General features: G+C 44.8%; 1 pseudogene and 1 gene segment (V, D, J or C); both read left to right on the forward strand.

Annotated features, from left to right (window-relative positions):
- The first annotated feature begins 5136 nt into the window (after positions 1-5136).
- LOC124512387 (disintegrin and metalloproteinase domain-containing protein 21-like) lies at positions 5137-7362 on the forward strand (annotated as a pseudogene).
- A 13641-nt stretch (positions 7363-21003) lies between these two features.
- Positions 21004-21722, forward strand: LOC124512388 (immunoglobulin heavy variable 3-23-like). The segment is given in 2 exon segments: positions 21004-21079; positions 21181-21722. Coding segments are annotated over 2 exon segments (588 nt in total).
- The last annotated feature ends 440 nt before the right edge of the window (positions 21723-22162 follow it).

Here is a 22162-nt window from a genome sequence, read left to right on the forward strand (position 1 = left end):
TCTGTTTAGGGGTGGCTGGCAGCTTCACTGCCTTGTGGCTCGCTTGTCCTGGTGGCATGAGACTCCTGCCATACAAGTCAGGTCTGGGGTGATCAGGTTCCCAGCATCCCTAGTGGACTGTGCCCAGGGAAGAGCTTCCTTCCTGGGAGTGGGGCTGCACACAATGAGTGAGTCGCACATCTCAGTGGCACCTGCTGGGGCTTGGCTTCAACAGTAAACAGCTTAGGGTCACTGACATCCTGTCTCTCTGGGAAAGAGTCCTCTGAACAGGAGCTGGTCACTGGGAACCCTGTGTATTGGCTACAACAGTCTGGAGGGGAGGTTGCAGCCAGGCTCAGTGGCACATGCCAATAGTCCCAGTTACTTGCACTGGAGTTTCTACTTGCTGATCTGGGGTGGGAAAGGAAAAGAACATACCTTAGTTCAAATATTCTAGGTATTCTTTCTGGTAGTATATTTTCTGCAATAAATGCTTCTTCATGGGCTGTATGCCAACATGGCCATTTGCAGGCACTATAAATACATTATTTGAGTTTTTTTTTTTCAAATTCCAGTTAACATGAATGTAATACTAGTTTCAGGTGTAAAATATAGTGATTCAACATTGCAATACAGCACCCAATATTCATTATGAGCGCCCCCCTTAATCCCCATCAACTACCTCCCCATCCCTCCACCCACCCTCCCCAGGGTAACCATCAGTTTTTCCTCTATAGTTAAGTATCTGTGTCGTGGTGCTAACGTGGTTCCATGGGTTAGGCCCATGACTCTTGATCTGGGCTCTTGTCTTGATCTCATCGTTCCTGAGATCAAGCCACACTTTGGTTTCTGCACTGACAGCACGACATTTCCTTGGGATTCTCTTCCCATCTGCCTCTGCCCCACCTCCCATTCTCTCTCTAAATAAATAAGTGAACATTGAAAAAATCGCCTATTTCTTGGTTTGCCTCTTCTCTCTTATTTGTCCCTTTGCCCATTTGTTGTTTCTTAAATTCTACATATGGATGAAATCATATATTTGTCTTTCTCTGACTTATTTCAGTAAATATAATACTCTCTAGGCCCATCCCTGTCCTTACAAATGGCAAATGTCATTCCTTTTACGGCTGAGAAATATTCCAGTGTGCGTGGGAGGGGGGGTGTAGATATACCACATATTCTATACCCATTCATCAATCAATGCATACTTGGGCTGGGTTGTTTCCATAGCTGGGCGGTTTGTGACATAGCTGCTATAAACATAGAGGTACAATTCCCTTAAATTAGTATTTTTGTATCCTTTGGGTAAATACCTAGTAGTGCATTTGTTCTATCATAACGTAGTTATATTTTTAGCTTTCTAAGGAACCTCCATGCTCTTTTCCATAGTGGCTGTGCCAGTGTGCATTCCCACCAGCACCTCCAAAAGGATCCTTTTTCTCTGCATTCTCACCAACACCTGTTGTTTCTTGTGCTGTTGAGTTCAGCCTTTCTGACCAGTGTGAGTTGATATTTCATTGTAGTTTGGATTTATATTTCCCTGATGAGGAGTGATGTTGACCATCTTTTCATGGGTTTATTGACAATCTGTAGGTCGCATTTGGAAAAATGCTTATTTATGTCTTCTGGCCATTTTTTAATAGGATTATTCAGTTCTGGAGTTGAATTTTATACCACATATAGAAAACCTGAAAGACTCCACACACACACAAAAAAAAACCGGCTAGAACTGGTACAATAAACCAGTAAATTTGCAGCATACAAAATCAACATATAGAAATTTGTTACATTTCTATACACCAATAATGAAGGAGAAAGAGAAATCAAGGAATCAATCCCATTTAAAATTACACCAAAAACCATAATACACTAGAAATAAACCTAAGTAAAGAGGTAAAAGATTTGTACTCTGAAAAATCTGGGACATTTATGGAAGAAATTGAAGAAAACACAAAAAAAATGGAAAAATATTCCATGCACATGGATTAAAAGAAAAATCATTGTTAAAATGACAATACTATCCAAAGCAATCTAGAAATTCAATGCAAATAATTCAATTTCCTGTCAAATAACACCAGCATTTTTCACAGAGCTAGAAGAAATAACTGTAAAATTATCATGGAACCACAAAAGACCCCAAATAACCAAAGATCTTGAAAAAGAAGAAAACCTGGAGACATCACAATTCTGGATATCAAGCTATATTACAATGCTGTAGTCATCAAGACAGGATGATACGGGCAAAAAAAGACACATAGATTAATAGAAAAGATTAGAAAACCCTGAAATGGACACATAACTATATGATCAACACATCTTTGACAAAGCAGGAAAAACTATCAAATGGAAAAAGTCCCTTCAACAACTGCTGTTGGGAAAACTGGACAGCATCATGAACTTGTAATGAACCTGGACCACTTTCTTACAGTACACACAAAAATAAATACAAAATGAATGAAAGACCTAAATGTGAGACAGGAAACCATCAATTTCCTAGAGGAGAACACAGGCACCAACCTCTTTGACCTTGGCCAGAACAAATTCTTACTAGATGTGTCCCCAGAGGCAAGGGAAACAATAGCAAAAAGAAACTATTGGGATCTCATCAAGATAAAAAGCTTCTGCACAGCAAAAAACAAATCAACAAAACTAAAAGGCAACTGACAAAATGGGGGGAGATATTTGCAAATGACATCTCAGATAAAGGGTTGGTATCCAAAATCTATAAAGAACTTACCAAACGCAACACTCAAAAAGCAAATAATCCAGTGAAGAAACGGGCAGAAGACATGAATACATATTTTTCCAAAGAAGCCATCCAGATAGCAAAAAGAAACAAATAAAGATGCTCAACAACACTCTTCATCAGTGAAATATAAATCAAAACCACAATGAGATACCCACTCACACCTGTCACAATAACCAAAATTAACAATTCATAAAACAACAAATGTCAGCAAGAGTGCAGAGAAAGCAAAACCCTTTCGCACTGTTGATGGTAATGCAAACTGGCGCAACCACTCTGGACAACAGTGTGGAGATTTCTCAAAAAATTAAAAACGGAACTATCCTGTGATCAAGCAATTGCATTTATCCAAGGATACCAAAAGTATCCGAAGAATACCAAAATGCTGATTCGAAGGGGCACGTGCATCCCAATCTTTATGGCAGCCTTATCAACAAATAACAAATTGTGGAACAGCCCAAATATTCACCAACACATGAATGCATAAAGAAGAGGTGGTAAATATATACAATGCAATATTACTTAGCCATCAAAAAGATGACATCTTGCCAACTACAATAATATGGATGGAACTACAGTGTATTATGATAAGTGGAACAAGTCAGTCACAAAAAGTCAAAATCCTATGATTTCACACATTAGTGGAATAAAAGAAACACAACATATGGAAAGGAAAAATAAAATAAATCAAAACAGAGAGGGAGGAAACCAGAAGTCACTCTTAAATACAGAGAACAAACTGAGGGGAAGTGGGGGAGGTGGGCTAAATGGCATGTGGCCATTAAGGAGGGCACTGGTTGAAATGAGAACTGGGTGTTATATGTATGCGATGGTTCCCTAAATTCTACCGTAAAATCAGTACTACACTGTATGTTAACAGACTTGAATTTACATTAATATAATACAAGAATTACATATATAGAGAGACTACCTCAAAATAGCAAGCTTCTGCACAGTGAAGGAAACAATCAACAAAACAAAAAAGCAACCTATGGAAGAAGATATCTGTAAATGACATATCTTCAGGGTTAGTTTACAAAAATATGTTTTTTTAAATTGTTTTCAAATTAGCAGTAGAGAGTGTGTCCATGCAGTTCAGCACACTGTTGTGTGAGAAGCAAAACTCGTGTCTTCCACTTTTATATTGTGGTAAGATCTCACTGAACATGAGACCCACACTCTTCACAAAATTTTAACCATACATTACAGTATTGTTAATTACAGGGGTAATAATGTGGAGTCCCCTCTAGAACTTAATCATCTTGCATAACACAAAATCATAGCCCTTGAGATTTATCCTCATAGATCCTCCCTGCCAGGCCCTGGAAACTGCCATTTCACTCTCCATTTCATTGTTATCAAAACCCAAATTCAGCTGCCTGTTGCTGGAAAGGTCAATGTTCAAAGTTTTAGTTTTGGTGGGAAAGGAATTTGAGCTATATTCAGAAGGCCAGATACTGGGGAGAAGGCAAACTCTTGTCCAAATACCAACTCTGAGGTTTCTCCCTGACCCAGGGTGTTTTAAAGCAGTAGAGGGTACTTAATCAAGCAAGGGAGTGCCATGGTCAATACCATCTTTTGATCATGGGCAGACTCCATGGTACAAGCTGCCAGAGTAACCTCAACTTCCCTGCATCTCCAGCTGAAGAGGGAACCAAACATACATGGGAGGAGACTGCCAGAGGCCAGGAAAGAACCACCATAAGGGATTAGAGGAGAAAACCCCTGGGGCTCACACATGGTCAGCAGTACTTTCTGTTCTCCCCAGTTGGCATAAGAAAATGCTAAAATACAACCCTGTAGTTCACCAATCATCACTCAGAATACTGAGAAATGTTTTCCTCAGTGAACTCAGAGGAACCTTCAAAGCAAAAACCAAAAGGATCAAATGGCTTGCAAACTAATAGCCAAGGAGAATAAGACACATAAAACTACAAAGAGATTTTTTGCATCATCCATAAAGGTAAAATTGACAATGTTTACCCCCACATCACAAGGAAGCAAAAGCAGTGGTCTCTGTAATGAGGAAAAGGAGTCATCCAAAGAAAGTGACCCAGCAGTACCACAGGACATGGAATTGGTAGAGCAGTTCAGGGTGTTATAACTGCATAGCCCATATGCAAGTAGTGGGAGGAAAGATTGAAGGTGTTGACTAGAGCCATGCCTCTGGGTCCAAATCCCTACCCATGTCCATGTGACCACTCTTGACCATGGCCCACCTGCCCCTCCCACATCCACCCCAGCTGAACTGATGTGCAGGGTCACCCAATGCCACACCCTGGGACTGTTGCCTAAACCCACAGGTGGCCCCCAGGTGCAGGGTGCTGGCCACCTGGCACAGCCCTCTATTCTGTCTGATGGTCTAGACCTGCCTTGCTGATCATCCTCCATTTATCCATTCTCACTGGCAGATGTCCCTGAGCAGGGGCATGAGGCTGGCAGAGGGCCAGGTCATCCTGAGGGCGCCCCTCTTGCTGTTTGCACTCTGGGCAGTGCTGGCTCCTGTGCAGGGTTCTCAAGGGCATCCCTCTTGGCGCTACATCTCCTCTGAGGTGGTAATTCCCAAGAAGGAGCCGCACCACCTCAAAGGCATTCAGATGCCTGGCTTTCTGTCCTATAGCCTGCGTTTTGGGAGCAAGAGACATGTTATGCACATGCGGCACAAGAAACTCTTTTGGTCCAGACTCTGGTGATGATGACTCAGGATGCTCAGGGAGCCTTGCAGATGGACTAACCCTTCATGCCTCCAGACTGTTACTACCTCAGCTACCTGGAGGAGATTCCTTTTTCCATGGTCACAATTGACACAGGCTATGGCAGCCTTGAAGATATCATGAAGTTGGGTTAACTTGCCTATGAAATGAGACCCCTCGGTGATGTCCAATGGTTTGAACACTTTGTTTCTCAGAGAGTCGCAGACATCTGTGCAATGGGACCCACTTATAACCTGGGATATAAGGAGGACAGGGGACCCCCTGTTCCTCAAGGAAATGCCAGTGCAGCCCCAAAGATCTCTAGTAAGTTCTGTTCATCCCATCACAGAATTTTCAAAGGACTTGCTCTCAGTTTCAAAACAATGTATAGTGTGTTAACCACGTGGAAAAAAGTGCCCAATTCCTAATAAGGCTAGTTAGCTTAATTGAGTCAATATTTCATGCTATTGATGTAAGTTATTGGTTTCACGGTCATTTATAGTGAGAGACATCAAGCTCACACGGGCAGTTTTATGTTGCATCAGAGCCCCTTTCTTTTCTCTTCAATAGTATGAGTCAAAGTATTTTCGATTTCTTAAAACACATTCACCCTTAATGTGATTTGAGATGGGCCCCATGAGGTTCATTGCACTCCAGTTGTATATTCTATATGCCACCCAACAATGGGTTATATGCCATCATTCTGGGTTATTTAGGCAGACATTATTTACTCTTGTCTGTCATAGCAACACATCAGATTGCAAGAAATAGTGGCCTGTGCTTTGACACTGATGAATGTGCTTGCCAAAATAGGTCCAGCTGCCTTAGGACCCAATTAACTGGTATAATGGAAGCTTTCAGTAACTGGTCCTTCATTCATATGCAGCACAGAATGAATTGTGGAACAGGCAAGTACAGGTTCAACACTAAAATGGTGCATTTAAATAAAAGCCTGACCCACTATCATTATGGAAACTACATAGTGGATCCAGGCAAGCAGTGTGACTGCGGCTCATTCAACCAGTGCTACAGCAATCTAGGCTGTACGCGTGATTGTATCTGAACCCCTGGGGGCAAATGTAATACAGGCAGACGCTATACAGACTGCACCAACTCCTCTGCTTGGACACTCTGCAGACCAATCCAAAACATACGTGATCTTCCAGAGTCCTTCCATTGGGTGACCTTGGCGTACGCTGATGACTTCCATATGCAAGATGGAACCGCGTGCACTGAAGAGTGATGCTGTTATCATGGAAACTGCACTGACCGCACTATTCACTGCCAAGAAATCTTTGGGAGAAATTCTGGGAAAGATGAAGATGTCTGCTATACCATAAATCACAAAGGCAGCCGACATGGACACTGCAGAAGACCCCAGGGAATTCAATGCTGAACCCTGTTCCCACACAGACGTGCCTTGTGGAATGCTGCAGTGTAGGAATGTCACACATCTCCCTCAGCTGCAAGAGCATGTTGGATTCCATCTGTCTGAGTTCCAGGGTTCTGATGTTTTGGGCTGGGTTAACATTGTAGCACAGGAACAACTGAGGTTGGTCATGTGAGAACTGGTACTTCCTGTGCTTCTGGAAAGTTCTGTCAGGATACCTACTGCACTGGCAGTGTGGCTCAGCTGAATTATGACTGTATCCCAGAGAAATGCAGTCACAGATGGATGTGCAACCATAACAGGAACTGCCACTGCCACATAGGCTGGGATCCTCCATGGACAAGGCACGGACAGGCACTGGTGGGAGCACAGACTGTGGACCCCTCCAAGAAGAATTCAGTGGGCAAAGTCATGAATCCGTGGTATATCTCAGAGTGGTTTTTGGTCACATTTATGTCATAAATGCTGCATTCCTCTTTGGAGTTGCCATAAATATCAGAACTGTAAACCTAGAAAAAGTTAAGGAAGAGATTTTTGGAGAAGACAATCCATAATTCACCCTCCAGACCCCTGAACAACTATAGACAATGCACCTGGTGCATCTGTAAAAATACAGTAATGAGGTGGCACAGCTGAGATCCATGTTTCCTAGGGTCCATGGGAGACACAGGGGTCCTCAGGCACATCACAGCTCTCACACCAGGTCTCTCATGGGTCACCTACCAGCACTCTGAAATAAAACTTGAAAACTGCATGCTTGTAGCCTTTATGTAGTTTTTAAGCCAGTAAGAGCCCAAACTGAGCCTTAGTTTCTGGGAAGAGAACCTGATTCGGCAGCTGTGTCTTGAGCAGAAGTGTCTGGTTCCAGAATTAAGAGAAGTTGACACAAGGTCTTTTATGGGCAAATTCATGAGTTTTCTCCAAAACCGTGCTCTTGTGCACTGAACATTTTCTCATTCTCCAGGTAATCTGTCTTCCCCCAGTCCCAACGTGTGTTCAGGATAATAGAGGGCTACCACCACCCATACTGCCTGTCCCAAACTGGGGTGTCTGTGGGCTGTGAGGGAAAGGGACAGGCATTAGGTTCCACCTAGCGCAAGTTGTGCCACCCTGGACACAAAATTTCCAAATGTGGGAGACTGAGACCATGAGGCTGGAAGGAGCACCCAATGAAATCAATCAGAAAGGTAGGCACAAGTGTATATGGATGACTCTGGCATCTAGAGGGAGCTCGGTGAATGTGAATCCCTGCTCTCTTTCTCTTGCCTAATTTTCAGTGAGTTTAACTGTAGATAAGAATCTGCCTAGGATACCCACTTTGGTTTTCCAAGCACCTTCTAGAATAACACAGAGGTGAGCCTGTGAAAGTTAGCAAATTCAGCCCCATCCGCTCCCAAGAAATTCTGTAATTGCTACCCTGTTTTCTACCTGTGACAGCAGGTCACAGTCTACATGTTCTTAATTCAGTACAGAAGCTGAGGTCCCACAATACATTTATCCCCAAGGATGGGATTGGGAGCCTAGCTGATGCCCCCCTACAATGCCTTAGACCTAAGAATGGCTCACTCATTCCTTACCCTCACGTCTCAGCTGCTGTGGGAAGGAGCTGGTGCTTGCTGGTGGTCTGTAGCTTTGATTTGGGCTTATGCCAGGTGTTGCCAGAAACCCTCACCCTAAATTATCAGTGCCATAAAAGGTCAGACTCCCTGCAGAGACCAACAAGCAGGCACCAGTCTGGGGGTACAGGGGTGTGTATTTCCTACTCACCTCCAAAGGAGGTGGGCACCGAGGACAGTGTTCCTAGATTAGTGTCGAAGAAGACGCCAGCTGCTTGGTCCACTGTGTTGCGGCCAGCACCGTGGTGTTGTGCTTGATTAGCCAGCCCTAGCTAGTGATGGAGGCAAATCTACAAGGAGCATCATGGCACCTAGGGTGGAGGACTTGGCCAAGGCAAGCTCCCCCTAGTGGCTGCAATCCTCGCTGCTGTCGTCAATGGCTCCCCACTTGTCAGGTATTGAGTGGGACACCTTAGTGTGGGAGGCCACAGAACACAAGTCTGGGAAGAGCTAACTTCTACCCCAGATTTTTCCTGTCACGATCCACTACACCTACATGTCCAAGGACCAGCGTGAGAGACAGAAATGGTGCCAGGCACTATACCATCATGGAAATGCAAGGCTTCCTGGAATCATTTGACCAAAGGGAGGGAGACAAGGACATTGATTGGCTTTTTGGGTCTTCGTCATTGGCTCTGAGCTGTTGCTTACAGCACTTGACATGCTGCAGCTGACTGGATTGGTCCAAGACCACCAAAGTCATCATTCACTGAAAAACTCAAAGTATCCACAGCCTGTTGACAGAGACACCCTAGAGGAGCCTCCAGGCTTTTCATTGTATCAAAAGACCATGATAAGCACGCCAAGGCACAGGGCAGGGACACAGACAAAAAAAAGGGGGAGGCTCTGAGGAAGACGCTCCCCAAGCCCCCAGAGTCCACAGAGGTAGGAAGAAAGAAGCTCTGATTCCTGGGACTTGGATTTTTATGGCATGGCAGCACAGGCCCACTGGGAGAGACCCAATCCACCTCTAAGAAAGAATGGGGACAATTCAAAGAGTGTGGGTTTTTGGTTTTTTGTTTTTGCCTTCTGTCATGTGCCCAAGATCCTTGACCATTTCCAACCTGGAGTAGAGACCCTTGACAACACAATCTAAGGAGTTCTTCATGAAGGACCACTCTGACCTTAAGGCTGTGCCATTACATTCACAGTGGGGGAACAGGACGACATGGGTTCCTGTCCACGTGGCAAGAACCTGGTCTCCTCAGGACCCACTGTGGAGACTTCGGGCGGAGGAGGGCCCGCGTCCACGCCGACCAGAGCTGGTTTCGTCAGGACCCGCTGTGGAGGATTCAAGAGGACTAGGGCCCACGTCCAAACCCAGAAGAACCTGGTCTCCACAGAACCCCCTGTGGAGGATTCGGGAGGACTAGGGCCTGTGTCCATGCTGACAAGAACCGGCTTCATCAGGACCCGCTGTGGGGGATTCGGGAGGACCAAGTCCCAGGTCCAAACCGACAAGAACCCAGTCTCGACAGGACCCGCTGTGGAGTCTTGGGGTGGACTAGGGCCCACGTCCGAATGGACAAGAACCGGGTCTCCTCAGGATCCGTTGTGGAGACTTCGGGCGGACAAGGTCCCGTGTCCACACCAACAAGAATCCGGCTTTTCAGGACCCGCTATGGAGGATTCGGGAGGACATGGGCCTGCGTCCACACGGACAAGAACCCGGTCTCCTCAGGACCCGCTGTGGAGGATTCAGGGGGACGTGGCCCCGCGTCCACACGGACAAGAACCCGGTCTCCTCACAACCCGCTGTGGAGGATTCAGGGGGACGTGGCCCCGCGTCCACACGGACAAGAATCGGTCTCCTCAGGACCCGCTGTGGAGACGGCGGGTGGACGAGTGCCCACGTCCACACTGACAAGAACCCGCTCTCCTCAGGACCCACTGTGGAGGATTCATGGGGACGTGGCCCCGCGTCCACACGGACAAGAACCCGGTCTCCTCAGGTCCCGCCAAGGGAGGAGCAGGTGAGGAGAAAGCCAGCCCCCGGGAAGAGCAGCTTCCGGAACCTGGAGGCTGAGGGGGGCGCTGTTCCCCAGACCCTGGGGGGAAAGGACCCTGCGCGGCGTCGTGCGCGGCGACACTGTGTCCCCCGCGGGGTTTACCTCACCGGCGCCGGGCGGCGGGGCCGCGCGGCCGTGTTCCTGCTCCGCGCCCACTCGGTTCCCGCCGCTTCCTCATGCGGTTCGCGGTCCGGGAGCGGGGTCCCCTGGCGGAGCTTGCACTACCGCCGCTCTGGCCTCGCGGGTCCCTTCAGCCTCCGCGCGGGGCGGGGTGTCCCTCCCGAGTCTGCGACGGCGCCGTGGGGAGTTCGGTGCGACACCCCGGAGCTGCAGGTCGCTCCGGGCAGGACAGACGTGCTCACGGGGTCGGTTCCTCCGCGGCCAGGAGCACAGAGCAGCTCTCCGCCCCCGGGCGTCTTCCTCCGTTTCTGTCCCCAGTGCCCTGTCCTGGGACAGCAGGCCTGCCACCTCCTTGCTTACATTTCCTCTGGGGCACGTCGTTCCTTCTGCTGCAGTTGTAAATGGGACCATCTCTTCCTTTCTCTTTCCGACGGGTCGTCAGGAGCGTGCAGACGTGCACGTGGTGTGTGTGTGCTGATCTCCGATCCTGCGAGTGTCCTCGTTTCTCCTTCCGTTGCCCTTGGAAATCACGCCGCCGGTTACGTTACCAGCAAAAGCGGGTTTATTCAGGAGTAGCGGAGAATTGCCATCCGGGCCCAGCAAGCTGTGGCAAAACCGCGGCCGGGTGGCGAGCACACGGAGAGGAACGCTGTTTCGCGGAGAAGAGGAAGTTGGGAGGCTGGTTTTGAAGCGAGGTCCGCAGGAGGAAAGCAGGGCTGCAGGGCGAGCAGGGGCCTCCCGGCCCGGCTGCAGGCGCGGTGGGTTTCCTGTAGGGGCCGCAGGGCACAGCTTCCCCTGGCGGGGCCTGAGCCTGGGGCTTCGCCCTGCGGAGGGTTCTAATCTTGGGTCTGTAGCGGTGGGTTGTTCCCGAGCCTGACCCTGGGTGCTGGGCTCCGCCTTCCAGCCTCCCCTCCCCGCCTCCCGGGTCCACTTCCGTGAGATGTCCCTTCATTGCTTTTCGCACTTCTAACAGCTTATTAGTGGCGTCTTGTGGACAACCGGAATTCCAAATCCCACTGCTTCCGCTGCACCCAATCACGTGGCCACCAATTGAACCCTCCCACGTGCCTCTGGCTCACGTGCTGCCTCCTGCAGGGCCCGTGGCCTCTCCGCCTGGGTGAGCTGGGTCTGGGCGTGGGCCTACGTCACAGCCTTTGACCCTCTCTTGCTTCTGTCATGTGGGGCTGACACGGTTGTTCGGAGGAGACCTTTCTCTGTGATTTCAGACGTGCAGTGAACGTGTCACAGCAGCGCAAATACACTTTACCTGGACGCTCGTTTCTTTACCGCGTTTGCCACTTCACACGAGATACTTTGGTGCGTTTTAACCCAAACGGGGACGCCCTCCCGAGGAACCACCACAGAACCCCAAATGAGGAAATCCCTGCGTTTCCACATTAGAACCCAGACCACAGGCCTACTTCAAGTGTCCCCACCTGCCCCACTGTGAAATGTCTTTTCCCATTCTGATCTGGTTTCTTTTGGGGGAGTGCTCCTGAGACTTTCCCCTATCTGTGTAACCTGGGGGGATTTAAAGAGCAAGGTGGTTCCTGGGGAGCCTGGGGTCTCAATCTGCTAAACCCCGAGTTCACATCAGGTCCTGATCTCGAAGTTGATGGGTTCGAGCACCTGCTTCTGGCTGTGTGCTAACAACTCAGAGCCTACAGATTGCTTCAAATTCCTAACCCTCCCCCTATCATGACCTTTCATCCTCTCTCTTTTTCAACAATAAAGAATAAACGTTAAAAAAAAAAAAAAGAGCAAGATGGTTCCTGAGTGGCCGTTTCTGGATGGCTTCTGTCACTGAGGATGTTTTCTGCATTCACCCATGTTGTGACGTGTATCAGTCCTTCATTTTTACATTCTGATTAAATGTACATAACTTTTACCACGTAAGTCACTTTAAGCACACAGTTGTCTGGTATTTACTGCATACACACTGTTGTACATCCATCTCCAGAATTTTGTCAAGTTCCCCAAGGGAAACTCTGTAGCTATCAAGCCCTAACTCCCCAGTCCCTTTACCTCTTGGCCCCTACAGCCACATTATATTTGGTGACCCTGAGTTTGACTTCTCTGGACACCTCACATAAGTGGAACCATATGGCATTTGTCCTTCTGTCACTGGCATAGTTCACTCAGCGTAATAATGGCAAGGTTCAATCCATCTTGTAGCGGGTGTCAGAATTCCTGTCCTTTGGAAGGCTGAGCCATATTCCATTGTGTATAGACCACCTTTTGTTTATTTACTCATCTGTCAATAATCACTTGGGATGCTTTCATCTTTTGGCTGTTGCGAAGAAGCTGCTATGAGTACAGGAACATGAATATGTGCTCAAGGCCTTGCTTTCAATTTCAGGGTGTATATGTGCACAGGTGGAGTTCTGTGTTCATTTTCTGAAGAACCACTATACTATTCTCTACAGATGCACCATTTTACTTTATTCCCTTATTATAGAATAATATTGGTTTTTTTGTTAATCCATTCACTCACCGATAGCCATTTTCATTCTTTCTACCAATTGGCTATTGTGAACAGTGCTGTTATGTATGTTTGTGCACATGCCATTTTTAACAACTATTTTTTTCAATCCTTTAGGGGTATATATACATCTAGGAGTAGAATTTTTGAGCCATATGTTAATTCTATGCTTTTATATTTTGGAGGAAATACCAGAGTATTTTACACATAGTCTCCACCACTTTACACAAGCAAGGTTGAAGGATTCCAATTTCTCAACAACTTAACTACCATTTGTTATTTTGTAGTTGTATTGATTATAGCAATTTTGTTGCATGTACAATTGTATCTACCTACGGTTTAAATCTTTATTTCCATAAGGAGAAATGATATTTAACATCTTTTCTTGTGCTATTCACAATTTGTATGATCTCCCTGGGGAAAGGTATATCCAAGTCCTTTGTCCATATTAAAAATTGGGTTGTCTTTTTGTTGATGAGTTGTGGAAACTCTATATATATTCTGTATAACAGACTCTTACCAGACAAATACTGTGCAAATATTTTCTTCCATTATATGCATTGTCTTTTCACAATTGGTATAGCATCTTCTGCTGTACAAAGGTTTCTAATGTTGACAAAACTCAAATTATCTATTTTTTCTTTCCTTGTTTGTGTTTGGTGTCAACTCTAAGAGCATAGCTAACCCCAATGGTCATGAAGATTTATCTCAATTTCTTTCTTCTAGAGTTTATAATTTTACTTCTTACATTTAAACTGTTGATCCACTTTCAGTTGATGTTTGTATGTGGTATGAGGTAGGAACCCAATCTCATTCCACTGCACATAGATAGCCAGCTATCTAGCACCCTTGGTTGAAAAGACCATTGTTTCCAACATGTCACATTGTCTGCCCTTGTCAGAATTCAGTTGACCATAGAGGAAGGGGCTTATTTCTGGTTCTCGATTAAATCCCACTGATCTTTATGTATATCTTTATTTTTATAATGTTTATTTATTTTTGACAGAGAGAACCCTTGAGGACCTGAGAGGTGAGACAGGAAACTAATTATTGTGCAGGACAGGACAACAACAGGACAACCTGTTGTGCAGGTCTATCCAGTGCTTTGGATAGACCTGAGAATGATGCATTTCTTTGACCTGTGGTTACTGAGTTGTCCTGTAACTTGATTATGTTCATCTAAACTCATAGAATCTTATAATAAACATGGTCATTTACCATATTTAAGTTACTTCTGTAAATATCTCATTACCTTGATTATCAGATAAAATTTTCTAAAAATATTTCTATAAATACTTATGCCTTCACACTCTGTATTGTGTCCCTTCTTAGCTGGGTGGTTGTCTGATGACCATATAGAGTGGATAGATAGGATGGACCTGTTGTGTACGGGGGACAGATTTAGTTCAGTTCATGAAAGTGACAGTTTCTAATGCAACACTGTGGGGTCAAGGGGCTGAGATGGGGTGCAAAATAATAACATCATGGGAATGAACTCAAGGCAATGGTGGAGAGAATCTGTCATGTTTTACGTATGCAGCTTTTTCCTCAATGTGAATTATTATGAGGAGACCTTCCAACCTAGCAAACTGTTGTTAAATCCACAGGAAATGAATGGAAGAGTCCAGAAGGAGGCTGGCAGGTGGTGGATGCAGGGATGGAGCCTGGTGGGCAGAAGCCTGGTGGTTGAGCAAGGGCCTGGAAGGAGCTGTAAATGTTAGGCCAGAGGGACGATGGTCCAGATCCAGGACAGAGCTCTTGTCCCTGCACATCCCAGAGCTCAGGACATCCTGGGAAGGGAGACCCTGGGAACAAATGGGAATGGAAGCCAAAGCCCCAAAGGGAGGAGGAATCTAAAAGCAAGCATGTGCTACCCCATGTGGAAGCTGTATTCAGAAAATATTGAAGTCATAATTATTTCTTTTGTATATCTAAAGTTGGTGTCAAATATTCTTTTCCATATTAAAATATGATTTTTTAAAAATATTGCCAACAGTGGGTAATTTCATTCAAACACTTTCATAATGATGTGAATCCTCTATAAATTTAATATAACATAAAATTATCTATTATCTATCTATCATCTATCTACCCTCTATCATCCATCACCTATCCACTCATCATCTATCTACTATATATCCATCTGATCTCCATTTGAAGTCTATTCAGCTAACTCAGCATTTATCATCTTGGCGCATGTCTTCAAGACCATGAACACATTTTCTACAATTTCCTTAGGCTCCGGATGTTTAGATTCCAATGATGTCCAGGTCAGCCAATCCATTGTCATTAATGTGGTTGTTTTAGTGCCATTAACTTCTTACCTCAGATACTGATGGTCTCTGTGCCATATCAGTGAAGAGTCCCCCACTTTTCTGTGACATCTGTGCCTCCTCCGGGAGTTAACAGCCCCTTGTGTTGGATGGGGATTTCTCAGGAGATGGAGACACCAGCCATGCATGGGAATCATATCTGCAGGTGAGAGAAAGTTGTCCATGTCTTGATGTCTGTGCACTTAAAGATGTCGGCACTGCTTCCAAGCTTTGCAGATGACTGAGGAAGCAAACCCCATCAGCAGAGAACCATCAAGATCAGAAGTCTCCAGGTGTGCCCATGCTTTGCAGGTAGTTATCAGGTGAGGTTAATACATCAGTATGGAAACTAAAAAAAATATGATCCTGGGAACCAGTGTCCTTTGCTTGTTATATTTACACCAGACTGGACATCAATATAGATTTTTCCTATGCAGTTATGTGTGTAATGACTTAAAACTGAATGTATTTAAAGACTTGATTTGGAAAGTTTTCTGGAGAAAATGTAGATCCCTTTAAATATCTTTTGGACAGATAGAGTGTAGTGAATTGTGATCCACTCAATTGTTCATTATTTGATCAGAAAGGTGAGGCCATCTCTTGAACTGCCTCCAACACAATTCATAGACCAAGTGCTGTCTTTACAGAGGACCAACAAGCCTGTGGATCCACAAAGAGATGCCCACAGGTGGACCTGGAAGGACAAGGGGAGCCTGACTCAATTTTTGTCCACTTATAAGGACATGCTCCCTCCCACACAGGCAAACTTCTCAAGATCTAGGGTAAACTCCACTCTCAGGGAGTGGGAGCCCACAGCTCTCTCCTCAGACAGGGCTGAGGTCTCTGGGAAAGGCAGAGCTGTAGTTGAGAAACAGAAGAGACTCTAGGGCCTTTTCTGTGCCTGTTGAGAGGTCCCAAAGGTGAGGGTTTCAGATGTCAGATGTGGGATGATTGTGACTGCTGGTGACCGGCCCAGGCTGAGTCTCCTTGTCCCCAGGGGTCCTGTCCCAGGTGCAGCTGCAGGGGTTGTGCCCAACTGGTGAGTGCCTTGCACACCCTGCACCTCACTGGCAGCATCTTGGGATTCTCCATCTCAACCAGTAATTTCTGGTGAAATTGGATCCACTGACCCCAGCAGAGTGGATGCAGTGGATGATTCAGATACTATCATATTGTACACCATATACTAAATGAAGCTCAGACCACAAGAGCCATATGTCCATCTGGTAGGCAGTTATGAAGACAGGGGGGAGGAAGGATAAAGCAGGTGCTGGCCTCACCTTGCAGGTTCCACCAGGATTATCAGCCACACAACCAGAGCCACCTCCAAGGGTGAACAGGACAGGATAGGCCTAACCACAAAGCTGGCTCAAAAACAACAAAGGGACTTCTGAGAGCTGACCACAGACCCAGAAGTTGCAACTTGCCCTTAGGATACCTAAAAGTCACCAGGGGACATTCAAGACACCAAGGGCTACTGAGATTTCCTGGGCACTCAGGTTACCGGGGTGATCTGAGGACACCAGGGTCGCTCAAGTATGGATGGAGCAGTCAGATCTCCATGGGGTGCTCAGGTCACCAGTTGCCACTCAGGACTCCAAGGGCCACCCAGGATCTCAGAATTCATATCCAGAACCAGTAGTGTTTCAGGGTCAGTTTTTCTGTGAAGCATCTTTCTCATCATGCCCTGCAAACTTCATCCTGACAAGTAATCAGTACACACTGTTTCCTAAACCATTTACAAACACAGATGTCTTCTAACATTTAGAGTGAACAGTCATATAGTAGTGATGACCTTGACAGAGACCAAGCTTTGGGATAAATCAACTCATATACAGACTTCACAAGTACACGGGCCACCATTTAAATATATATATAAGTGATTTTCAAACAGAGGAGACTGACTCATTCAAGTGATCTAAATTTAATATATTAGAGCAGCTCCTCTCTCCTTTTGTTTTCCTTAAGGTTTTCCTTTGATGCCCATGAAGAGAGACCATGAGTAAAGACCCTTGTGGTTGTCAAAACCCCACAGCGTCTTCATCAACTCCACGACTTTCTCTCAAGGATTCTCAGTATATACACGTTCCTGTGAGAGAAAAGAGTAGTTTCTACCCTTCACTCCCTTTGTTCTCCATCCAGTTCAGGAAGCCAGAGACAACCAGTGGGGAGGCACACTGAGTCAAGTCTTACAAAACGGTCAGCCAGGGGTCCATTCTACTGAAGTGGTTAAGGAATCATCCACGGGATCCACCTGTCTCTGCACCTCGTCTCCACAGAACATGAGGCCCAGACCTTCCTCACACTCAGCTGGACATGAAGTCAACTGTATGCGAGCAGATTAGGAACTCAGTTTAGTGGGTTATTTCACCGCAGTTTTCCATAGTGGCTACCCTATGTTGCACTCCCATCAAGTGAATTCTAGGATTGCCTGTTCTCCACATCCTCAGCAACACTTGAGATGTTCTCGTTGTGTTTGCCTTATTTTATAATAGCCTTGCTATCAGTTGTGAGGTGATATCTCAGTGGGTCGGGGGTGGAATTCTCTGCTGATTAGTGATGATGAACATCAAGTCATATGCTGACTGGACATTTGTTCAACCTTAATAGAGAAATAGATATTTACATGGTTGACCCAAATTTTAATCAGGTGATGTGTTTATTATGATTATAATTGTGATTTTTGCTATTGACGTTAAGGAGTCCCTCCTGTATTTTGGATATTAACTCCTTTTCAATGTTTTTAATGTAATGTCTCCCATTCATAGACTGCCTTCTCACTCTGCTACTATATTCTTTGCCCCCTTTCTAGTTTGATGTAGTCCCCCTTGTCTGCCTTGGTTCTTTGCGATTTTGTTTTTGTATCAAATCATTGTCAAGCGAATGTCATGATATTTGTCCTGTGTGTTTTCTTCAAAGGCATTTTGGGTCAGGAGTTCTGCTTAATCTTTAATCCATTTTGAGATTTTTTTGTGTGTCGACGTATATGTATGATGCAAATTATTGACAAATGCCATTATTTTGCATTTATATATCAATACCATTTTTTAATGTTTATTTTATTTTTGAGGGAGAGAGACAGATCATGAGCAGGGGAGTCACAGAGATAGAGGCAGAAACAGAATCCAGGCTCTGAACTGTCACCAGAGAGCCTGATGTGGGGCTCAAACCCACAAACCTTGACATCAGCATGTGACTGGAAGTTGGATGCTTAACCGACTGAGCCACCCAGGCTCCCCTTGTCAACACCATGTTTAAGAGACACTATCGTTTCCCCACTATGCATTGTTGTAAATCTCATGGAGGATTTGCTAAGTGCATCTGCACAATTCTACTTCTGGGCTCCGTAATGAGCTCCACTGGTCTATATGTCTCATTTCATACCAGCAGTGCACTGTTGTAGTTAATGTACCTCTGCAATACATTTAAAAGGAAGAAGTGTGATGTCTCCAGGTTCTCTTGTCTTCGTGATTGGTTTTGTTACCTCCATGTGTTATGTGGTTCCCTATCTATTAGTATATTTTTCAGATTCCTTTAAAAAAAGTCATTGGTATTTTCATTGAGATAAAAACATAAACAAAAACATAAACAAAATTAACATAAAAAGATAAAGCAAAGAAAAGATACAGACTATCACAAATACAGAAAACAAATCAACTTCATTAAAATTTGAATTTGGAAAGACAAGTGAAATTTAAAAAACAAAGGTAGCCTAGGGAAATAGGTAAGACTCAAACAAATGTAATCAGAATTGAAAAAGGAGACATAACTAAAAACATGAAAAGGATCATAAATGAAAAACTTAGATGTTTATAGGTCAACAATTAGATCACCAAGAACAAATTACAATTTTCTAGCATTATATAATCCACCAATACTCTTTCATGCAAAATACAAGAGGAACAAAACACAAATTAGTAAGAAGATATCCTAAATATAAAACTTTCACCCTCCAAAACTAACAAGGCATTATTAAAATTCTACAATATTTAAAGAATAATTAATGCCAATACTTCTCAAACTATTATAAATCACTGATGAAAAATACCACTCCCAAATGTACTTTATGAGGACAATTTTACTCTCACAACAAAGCCTGAGAAACACACCACAAGAAGGGAAACTACAGGCCAGTGTCTCAGATACACATACATGCAAAATTCCTTGATTAAGTCCGAGCCTACTGAATTCAACAGCACACTGAAAGGATCATACATGATAATCCAGTGTGATGCATCCCTGAGATGCAAGTTTCCTTCAACAGACACAAATGCAAAAACGTGATGTCCTCCATGAACAGAGGGAATGATTGAATCAAAGCCATCCTTAATTTATTCATAAAATCATTAGACACAGCTTTTTCATGAACAAAAAACACATGTTCATCATTTAAAAATAACTCAATTAAAAAGGAGAAGGAAATTACCTCCACATGATCATGGCCACTATGAGAGCCCACACCTGACAGCATATTGAACATAAAACACTAAAACCATTCCTGCCACATCAGGAGCCAGGCAATGATGGTCATCCCAACGGAAGTATTCCACATGATAACGTGAAGAATAACGATGCCGCCTCAAACCATGTCATCGTGTTACAGTCCTTATTTGGATGAAAGTCACGGGAGAAACAGCCAGTCCAAGGACACTCAGACCCTCCTGTGTCCCTTGACAGCAGGATATAAATATCCCTTGGGAAACTCCCTTCCCTGTACCAGGAGGGGAGAACCATCCTTAGCACCAGAATAAGGAACTCAGGGACAAGAAGGTTGTGCAAACAAACCTAGTTATTTGTTGACTAATTAAATACCCCAAAACCACACCTTTGCCTTGACTCTTGCCAAATCCAAATTTTGTTGTCTGAAAGTCATAAGTGCCACCTGCTTTGTTCATTGTCTGGGTGTCATATTATTAGGAAGCCCAGGCACTTGCAAAATGAAATTTATTCCCCCATTTAGATCAGTCTTATGTCAACTGAATCCTTAGACAGGATGAAAGCCCAGAAGAAAAGAAGGGAAAGGCATTCTTCTCCTACAACTGGAAGAAGTACCCACAAACTTTGGCAATAAAAAGAAATAAAATACATTTAAATCAGTAAGGAGGAAGGAAAATTACTTCTTTGCAGATGGCATGATCTTAAAGATAACAACCGCTAGAGATACCACAAAAAATATTAGAACCAGTTTTGAAAATGAGGAAAAGTGCAGGATGCAAAATGAACAAAAATAAATAAACAAATAAACCACCTGTGATTCTACACACCAGCATGGAAATACATGCAACACAAATAACAAAATTATACAAGTGAAAATGGCACACAATAAAGTATTTGGAATTAAACATCAAAAAGGATGTAAAATAATGCATTCTGAAAATGACCTATGTTGATTAAAGACCTGTAAAACTGCACAAGGGCCTGCAAATATAACTGTGCTCACATATTAGAATTCTTCATATTGTCACAGCGCCATCCACACAAACTAATATAAAAGTGTATCCCTAATGGTCGTTCACTTTTAAAGAATCAAATCTAAGTGTGGAGTTTGATGTATATGTCACAGGACATGCAAACAGGGCCCTATCTGTGATGATAACACCAACCTAGCACCAACCCTGCAGCTGGGAGAGGAGCCCCAGCCCTAGGATCCCATTCTGTGATCAGCACAGAACACAGAAACCTCAGCATGGAGTTTGTGCTGGGCTGGGTTTTCCTGGTTGCTCTTTTGAAAGGTAATGCATGGTGAACGGGAGACACTGAGTATGTGAGTGGATATGAGTGAGAACCAGTGGATGTGTGACAGTTTCCTGACCAACATGTCTTGTGTCTGCAGGTGTCCAGTGTGACGTGCAGCTGGTGGAGTCTGGGGGAGACCTGGTGAAGCCTGGGGGGTCCCTGAGACTCACCTGTGTAGCCTCTGGATTCACCTTCAGTGGCTATTGGATGAGCTGGGTCCGCCAGGCTCCAGGAAAGGGACTGCAGTGGGTCTCAGCAATTGGTAGTGGAGGTAGCACATACTACACAGACTCCGTGAAGGGCCGATTCACCATCTCCAGAGACAACGCCAAGAACACGCTGTATCTTCAGATGAACAACCTGAAGACGGAGGACACGGCCACGTATTACTATGCAAGAGACACGGTGAGGGGACCTCACTGGGATCCTAGACACAAACCTCCCTGCAGGAGGGGATCATCACCACCAGGGGGCACACACTATGCACAACTCTGGTTTGTGTTGCCAGGAGCAGGTGCAGATGGAGGTTACAGGCAGGTTTCCTGTCAGGGTCTGGGGCTTCCTCTCCACACAGCAGTTTCTACAGGGGGCCTCTCTGGACACAGGATTCTGTACTTTCCTGTTCATTCCTTGACTTAGAAACTTTGTTGTAATAGGAAAACTACACTAGCATGCACAAAAGACACAGTTGTTTACACTTGCTTACTCATCCCTCAATATGAATGAATTACGAATTTCCTGAGGCACAACAGCTGAACCATTAGAGGCGTCCCAGATGCACTCCCTGTGCAGCCAGGTCACAGGATCCTACAGCTCCTCCTTATCCTCACCCAGCACTTTTCCCAATCAAACAACGTGACACTTCCCTCCTGGCTCTTGCTCCTCAGCACTTTAAATGAGCTACAGCTTTATTCAATTCCTCTTGAGAAGAGATAATTCATCTCCGTGTATTAGTAGGATTCTCCCGAGGCACAGAGCCCAAAGCACATTGGTTTACATGACTAAATATATTGATAAGCCCCACGTTCCACTCTCAAATGCTGGAGACATAGGAAAACCAGCGGTGTAATTCTGAACTA

Source organism: Lynx rufus, unplaced genomic scaffold, assembly GCF_022079265.1.
Source record: "Lynx rufus isolate CCGP_SWC_20201006 ecotype Redwood Valley unplaced genomic scaffold, mLynRuf1.p SCAF_17, whole genome shotgun sequence".
NCBI lineage: Eukaryota > Metazoa > Chordata > Mammalia > Carnivora > Felidae > Lynx > Lynx rufus.